Here is a 7488-nt window from a genome sequence, read left to right as displayed (position 1 = left end):
CTCTCTATTTCTTTATCTCTTTTTATCTTCCTCCCTCCTTTCCTTCTGTCTTCCTTCCTTCCTTCATCCCTCCATTCCCCCACTCTATTTTTTTATCTTCCTCCCCCCTCCCCTTTCCTTCTTTCTTTCTCTCATTCTTTCTTTCTCTTTTTATCTTCCTTTCTTCCTCCCCCTTCCTTCTCTCTTTCTTTCTTTTTATCTCCCTCCCTCCCCTTTCCTTTTTTCTATTTCCTTCTCTATCTCCTTTCCTTTCTCTCTTTTTATACTCCTTTCTTCCTCCCTCCCCTTCTCTCTTTTGGGTCCCAATAGGAATCTTTCAGGCATTCCACAAAAGGGGCTTTTATGGCTTGAAAATACAGGGAAGCTCTGTTTAAAGTAACTTTTGTTAAGAAACCAGAAGGTGTTTTTTTTAATTCGGAATTACAGGTACCGACATCCCAAAGGAGCAGAAGAGACTTTTCGTGTATGGAACAACGGCCGCCCAGATGTTATTAGCCCAGAACTGGAAAGAAAATAAAAGTCCCTACCAGAGAATAATGGCAAATCAAGATGATAGACTATGCCAAGATGGAAAAACTCACTGGAAAACTCAAGAGACAAAGAGGATAAAACCTTTATAAAATAATTTATAAGGTTTTTAGGAGGCCACTGAAAGCAGATGGAAACAAGAGCAGGATTTTGACTCACTTGTAGTGCCAAAATTATTGCGGATAATATGGCCTGATATAAAAATTGGTGTCTGGATGAATATGCAGTTTTAGATGCTTAAAATGGGACCCCATGGAGAGGAAGAGGAGATGGGGAGAATCTCTTTTATACCGATTTGTTTTTGCAGTTTGCATTTGTATATATTTTGCATTTGTAAAACCAAGAAGAATTTATTTCAAAACAGAAAGAAAAGAAAAAGAAAATACAGGGAAGCTCAGAGACACGCAGGCCAATTCCAGGCGAGACACTTAACCGTTTCGTAGGCAAACGCCCCCTTTGCCCCTCATCCTTCTTCCAACATCCCAAAACAACAGCCCTGATTCCATTGTGCATTTTTGATTATGTTTCTATCTTAATTGGGGGGGGCGTGTTTCCTGGTGCGATGGGGAAGCATTAACCAAAAAGACACGGCTTGTGAAGACAAAAGAACATTTATTCAACTAGAGAAGGTCCCCAGAAACAGACTTCCAAGCTCTTGCTCCAGTTCCGATCGCCGCTTCGGTTGCAAACCAATAAGGAATCGGTCAGTTCCCCCGGACCCTCTTTGCAGGAATCCATCAAACATCCTTCAGGGAACAGAGCAAACGTGGTCCTCTTAACCTGGGGGAGTCTCCTCTCGGACCTCAGCCGTCGGGACGTGGTGTCTTCAGCCAAGCAGCCGATTTGGGTGGAGGAGGAAAAAAAGAGAGTCCGCCAAAGATCCGACACGGGAAAACCATCGGCCAAAAAAGAAAAAAGTCCCATGGGTCTGTTTCCTGCCCCCAGGTGAAAACTATTTTTTGAGGGGGGAAGCAGGCAAAAAAATTTATGAGCCCAGCTGGAACTCCCTGCCACAAGACGCCTCCGTCAGGAAACAAAAATGCAGGAAAGCCCAAGAATTGAAAAGGCTGCCCCCTTCTGTTGCGAGGCAAAAGGCCTTTAAAAAGGAGGGGTCTGGGCTTTCCTGCTGCCAGCAAGCACCCCCCGCAAAAAACCACAGAAAATATTCAACAACAAAAAAATCAAGTTCAAACAGAAACAGTTTTGCACCATTGGGAGAAAAAACTCTTCTTGTAATGGAAGGAAGCTATGTCTTCTCTCTGAAAACCAAGAGGCCTTTCACACAAAGGGGGGGGGGCTTGCAATAAAACGCCCCTGCTTGACCTTGCGCTCCCCCCGGGGGGGGGGGCAGACAGTCTCGCTGCAGAGTCAAGAGAGGATTGGGAGAGTCGTGTTTAAAAGTGTTGTCTTCTTGGCTCCATTCTGCTCTGTGGCCACCCAACTGCTCAATGGTGGCCCTGCTTGGCTCCCCAAGGGACAGGCTCTTGAGCAGGCGGGGGGGCAAGTGCGGTGGGGGGGTCTCTTCCATCGAGAGGAACGGTCTGCTTCCGGCTTCCTGGCCCCTCTGCTCCCCCTCTCTGTTGCAAAAATAGTTCCCTCTGCCCCTGGTAAGGGGGGGTTCCTTCTGGGTGTCTGTGGGGCCAGTTAAGCCCCTGAGAAAGGGGGGGGGGAGTTTGGCAAGCGGGCACCATTGGTTTTTCTGCTGCCCCGTCCCCGACCAATCAGGAACCGAAGTCTGACCAGTTCAGCGCATGGTCCTGCTGGGTCTCAGGCAGGGAGCTATCTGTGCCGGCCCAGATACCTGGAATAACAGAATCACAGAGCTGTAGAGGGGGAAGGGGCACCAGCGGTCATCTAACCCAGCCCCTGGCAGACAGCCCTCCGACCTCTGCCTAAGACCCTGGGGCGAAGGAGAGTCGGCCACCTCAACTTGCAAAAGGAAACCCCAAACCTGGGATTGAACCCCCAGACTTTGTGTGGGCAAATCACGAACTCCACCGCCACTGAGCTATCCCTGATTGGCGTTCGAAATTCACCATGTGCATTTTCCCGGATCCTGTAGAATTTTATCAGTTAGATTTTGAATTTCTGGAACCAAAATGCTTTTTCTGGGCAGCCTGAGCAGGAGCGGCGAATGGCGTTAGAGCGCATTGTTGCCTTCGCTTCCCCCTGCTCACCGTTGTGAAGAATATTCCTACGTTATTAGTGGTCTGTGTCACCATTAAGAAAAAGAAGTGCGGAAAAAGGTCAAGGACCCTGGACGGTTAAGTCCAGTCCAAGGTAACTTTGGGGTTGCGGTGCTCATCTCGCTTTCAGGCCGAGGGATCTGGCCTTTGTCTGCAGACAACTTTCCGGGTCATGTGGCCAGCAGGACTAAACTGCTTCTGGCGCAACAGGACACCGTGACAGAAACCAGCGCATGGAAACACCGTTTACCTTCCCAACGCCGCAGTTTATCTACTTGCGCTGGTGTGCTTCCGAACTGCTAGGCTGGCAGAATCTGGGACAGAGCAATGGGAGCTCAGCCCGTCGCGGGGATTCGAACCACTGACCTTACGGTTGGCAAGCCCAAGAGGCTCAGTGGTTTAGACCACAGCACAGTGTTATACTGAATCAATCAGTGCCAGGCCATCATTTGAAAATTAAGACTTTAGAGCCATCTGGCATAAAAAAAGAGCAACTGCACGTTCGCTTTTGACAACTTGGTTTAAGGAGCCGTTTGGTGCCTAGTTTATATATCTCAGCTCCTAGCACCTAATACAAGATGGTGATTATTTGTGTGGGTCGGAGCTCACCTTGTGAGACGGTGTCCGTCTGCTGGAACTCCTCCTTGAAGCAAAGCATTCCACCACCTTGAGTTCCTTGGCGAAAAAGGTCGGGTAGAGATGTAAATAATAATAATAATTATTATTAATGGTAGGTAAAAGGTAAAGGACCCAGTCCAAGGCAACTCTGTGGTCGCGGCGCTCATCTCTGCTTTCAGGCCAAGGAAGCTGGCGCTTGTCCGCAGACAGCTTTTCCCGGGACGTGGCCAGCAAGACTAAACCACTTCTGGCACAACAGGACACCGTGATGGAAACCAGAGCGCACGGAAATGCTGTTTACCTTCCCGCCGCAGCGGTACCTATTTATCTACTTGCACTGGTGTGCTTTTGAACTGCTAGGTTGGCAGGAGCTGGGACAGAGCAACGGGAGCTCAGCCCATCGCGGGGATTCGAACTGCCAACCTTCCAATCAGCAAGCTCCAGAGGCTCAGTGGTTTAGACCACAGCGCCACCTGCGTCCCTTAATAATAATAATACGGCTTGGAATTTGATTCCAGGAAAGACCCTGTTTTGGGCTTCTTGATAACCGAGGAGATACTTGTCTCCCCAAAGCTGTGGGGCAAAAAAATAAAGTTCCCCTGGCTGTTCAACGGGAGGCAACGTGCTCCTTCCTCTCTGAAAAAATTAAAAACAGCTGGTCCTCTCAGTGGCCAGCTAAGCCACCTGTGGAAGAAGGCTTAGCAACGAAGAAGGACTCCAGTTAAGGCACAAGGAGTAGCACCGCCATGGAATGGGCCACAGGGCTCAGTGCCTTTGGCTACTGCTAGCCAAGGCGACTTAAAGAAAGGAGCCCCAGGCGCTCTGGGGGTGAGGGAGGCCTACTTGAAATCCAGAGCTCTTCCACACAGCTGGCACGCTCTTCTTCGGTTCTTGTCAAAGTGGGTTTTCAAACTTATATATACTCAGCCCTTCTGGGCTGGTGCTATTCGGTGTTTAAAAGGTAAAAGCAAAGGACCCCTGGACGGTTAAGTCCAGTCTAAGGCGGCTATGGGATTGCGGCGCTCGTCTCACTTTCAGGCCAAGGAAGCCGGTGTTTGTCCACAGACAGCTTTCCGGGTCATGTGGCCAGCAGGACTAAACTGCTTCTGGTGCATGGCGGAAACCAGAGCGCATGGAAACACCGTTTACCTTCCCACCAGAGCAGTACCTCTTTATCTACTTGCCCTGGCATGCTTTCGAACTGGTATGTTGGCAGGAGTTGGGGCAGAGCAACAGGAGCTCACCCTGTCACGGGGATTTGAACCGCCAACCTTTCGATCAGCAAGCCCAAGAGGCTCAGTGGTTTAGACCCCAGCGCCACCCTACTAAAATGTGTTTCTGCTCCCAGCATTTCCCTCCTGCTGGGTCTCCAGGGTGTCGGAAGTTGTAGCCCAACCACATCCGGGGAGACTTGGAGGCTGACGGACACGTGCTAAACAGCTAAAAGGCAACGCAACTTTGGAGCTGCCCAGGGCATCCCCAAGCTGGCGCCCCCCAACCTTTTGCACCCCGTTGGCCCCGAGGCGCAGCCCAAAATGTCAGGCGAGGGTGGGCACCGGCTTGGGGTGCGGGCAAAGGCGGCCTTACCTGCGCCTTGGGGCGGCTGGCCGCTGTAGACCTTGCTCCTCCGGCGCTGAGTGCGGGTCCGCTTGTAGGTGGTGTTGTTCTGGGTGAGCTGGGGGAACCTGGCCACCAGCTCCTTCAGGAGCTGGACTTTGTCCTCGCCAAAGAGCATCCCGTTGCAATTGCGGCTGGTCATCTTGGAGCAGATGGACTGCAGGCGGGGGTTGATGGCGCGCAGGGCCTTGACGCGGCGGTGGAGGGTCAGCCGGGCGCTCAGGCTGCCCAGGAGGCGAAGGAGGCGCTGGGCGCACTCCCGCAATTCCAGGGGGTCCACAGGCGCCCGCTTCTCCAGGGCCTCTTCGGCCATCTCGTAGACGCTCATGGCCGGGGCCAACGTGTCCAGAACCTCGTCCTGGAGCCAGCCCAGCTTCTGGGCATCGACCAGATCTGCCCTCTGATGCGGCGCAACGCCCAGGCTGGCAATGTCGGCGTTGAGGGCGGGCGTCTCGTGGCTCCGGTCGGGCAAGGTGGGGCGCGGGCAGAAGGACATGAGCCTCCTCCTCTGGCGGAGGCTCAGGCAGGTGCGGCACGCCCTCGTCCAGTAGTCCACCACCTCCTGGCACGGCGTCCACTTCTGCGGGGTGGGGTGGGCGCCGTCTGAGCCCGCTGGCATGCCGTCCTCTCCGGCAGCGTCCCACCCCAGCTCCTCTTCCATCTCGGGGGTGCCCTCCTCGGTTCCGTCAGCCGCCCACCCGCTCTGGAAACTGGCGGAGCTGCCCCAGCCGTCGGGGTCTCCGCTCTGGCTGTGCTGCCAGTTGGACCTTGCGGGGCTTCCGCCCCTGGTGAGGGTGGCGGGTTGGTCCTTGACCCAGTCGGGGTTCCTCCACTGGTCCCCGCCCTGCTCCCATGCCAGCCGCTCGAGGCTGCCCAAAACCCCCCCGTGCTCCGAGCCGCCCCAGGGCGCCTCGTCCCGGGGTCCCTCCTCGGCCTGCCTCCCGCGCCCCCTTTCCTCTCGGCCGGGGCTCTCCCCATGCCTCCTCTCAGCCTCGCCCCACCAGCTCCCACCCCGAGGGGGGCTGCCGGGGGAGCGGACCCCGTGCCTGGCCGAGTCCCACTCCCCCCGGCCCCGCGGCCTGTGGGGGGGGCCCTGCTCCGGGCTGCTCTGCCTTGGCGGCGTCAGCAGCACTCGCGTCCCTGCTTCCCTCGTGGGGCTGCCCCCCCAGTGGGATTTCCGGGGGGCTTTGGCCGGAGGCGGCTGCTCCCACGAGGGGGGCTCCCTCTCCCGGCTGCCCCACCGGCTCCTCCTGCTAAAGGGGTCCTCCTCCTCCTCATGCTGGGGGGGCTCTTCTTCCGCTTCCTCATTGGGGGGGCTCCTTCCCTCCCACGGATCCCAGCCCCTCCCTCCTCTGCGAGGACCCCTTTCCCTCCAGGGCTCTTCCTCCTCCTCCTTGGGGGGGCTCCCTCCCCCCCACGGATCCCGGCCCCTCCCCCTCCAGGACTCTTCCTCCTCCTCCTTGGGGGGGCTCCCTCCCCCCCACGAATCCCGGCCCCTCCCCCCTCTGCGAAAACCCCGCCCCCCTCTGCGAAAACCCCGCCCCCCTCTGCGAGAACCCCTCCAGTGTTTTTCTTCCTCTTCCTCCTCCTCCTCCTCCTCCTTGGGGGGGCTCCCTCCCCCCCACCGATCCCGCCCCCTCCCCCCTCTTCGAGGCCCCCTCCAGGGCCCCCCCCAGAAACCCCGGCCTTTGCCCCTCCCCCGGGGCGCCGTCTCGACGGGGGCGCGGGGGGCCCTCTCCGACTCCCAGCAGACCCGGGGCGGCGGCAGCTCCCAGTCCCACTCGGCGTCCCCCCAGCCCCACGGGTCGTAGGCGTGCGGCTCCGGGGAGCGCCGCTTCCCCTTGGGCAGCTTCTTCGCCTTGAACGAGTCGGCCATGGCTGAAGAAGAACCCCCCCGGGGAACGCTTTGACCAGCGGACCGGAAGCCCCGCCGGGCAGCACTTCCTGGTTGCCGCGGCAACCGCCTGGCGCGGCCGGAAACGCGGGTCCCGGAAGGGGAGGGGGAAAGAGGCAGAGAGAGAGCCGGCTAGAGCGTCGCAGCTCCTGGAGGGGGGAAAGAGCGAATTAGCTAGAGCGTCGCGGCTGCTGGAAAAAGGGAATTTTGCAGAAAAGGCGAAACCTACCGGGAAATGAAGAAATCGAAGATAACCAACTTTTTATATATATAAAAGAATGGAAATGGCTTATTGAATACTGAAAGATAAATTGCCAACAGACAAGAACACTGGCAGGATAGTTGTAATGACCTGCAGTTTCATAGGATATATATTTAAAAGGAGCAAATGAAATGAACTCAGATACGCAGAAGATATTTTTATAAAAAAATTAATTTAAGGAACCGCAGAAAGGGGGAAGGAAGTCTATTTTTTGGAAACTAAAAAAAATTAAAATTTAATTAATTTTTTAAAAATGAAATAAAGAAATGAACAAAGAGAGGCGGAGTGGTGTTCTGCCAGGGGACCCTTGCCTGCGGGTTGGGCTAGATGACCCTTGGAACCCTTTGTCAGAGGAGCTCTTAGAACCAGGGAGGGGAAGGATC

The 7488-nt window shown here is 55.4% G+C and overlaps 1 protein-coding gene across 1 annotated transcript; it reads right to left on the bottom strand.

Moving 5' to 3' along the window:
• Positions 1-1120: 1120 nt before the first annotated feature.
• LOC128405879 (eukaryotic translation initiation factor 3 subunit A-like) lies at positions 1121-6825 on the bottom strand. Its single transcript, XM_053372893.1, has 4 exons — positions 6642-6825; positions 4920-6452; positions 3324-3389; positions 1121-2329 (listed from the first exon to the last, which is right to left on the bottom strand). The coding sequence occupies exons 1-4, from the start codon at positions 6823-6825 to the stop codon at positions 2250-2252; spliced, it is 1863 nt and encodes a 620-aa protein (XP_053228868.1). The 3' UTR covers positions 1121-2249.
• Between the last annotated feature and the right edge of the window lie 663 nt (positions 6826-7488).

Source organism: Podarcis raffonei, chromosome 18 (assembly GCF_027172205.1).
Source record: "Podarcis raffonei isolate rPodRaf1 chromosome 18, rPodRaf1.pri, whole genome shotgun sequence".
NCBI classification, from domain to species: Eukaryota; Metazoa; Chordata; class Lepidosauria; order Squamata; family Lacertidae; genus Podarcis; species Podarcis raffonei.
This window is presented reverse-complemented; position numbering and strand designations above follow the sequence as displayed.

Excerpts from the sequence above, each read along its gene's own strand:
- LOC128405879 (XM_053372893.1), bottom strand. The coding sequence starts at position 6,825 with ATGGCCGACTCGTTCAAGGCGAAGAAGCTGCCCAAGGGGAAGCGGCGC. Across the intron at positions 6,453-6,641 it reads GACGGCGCCCCGGGGGAGGG|GGGGGAGGGGCCGGGATTCG; the intron begins GCAAAGGCCGGG and ends GTTTTCGCAGAG. Across the intron at positions 2,330-3,323 it reads GACGGACACCGTCTCACAAG|GTATCTGGGCCGGCACAGAT; the intron begins GTGAGCTCCGAC and ends CTGTTATTCCAG.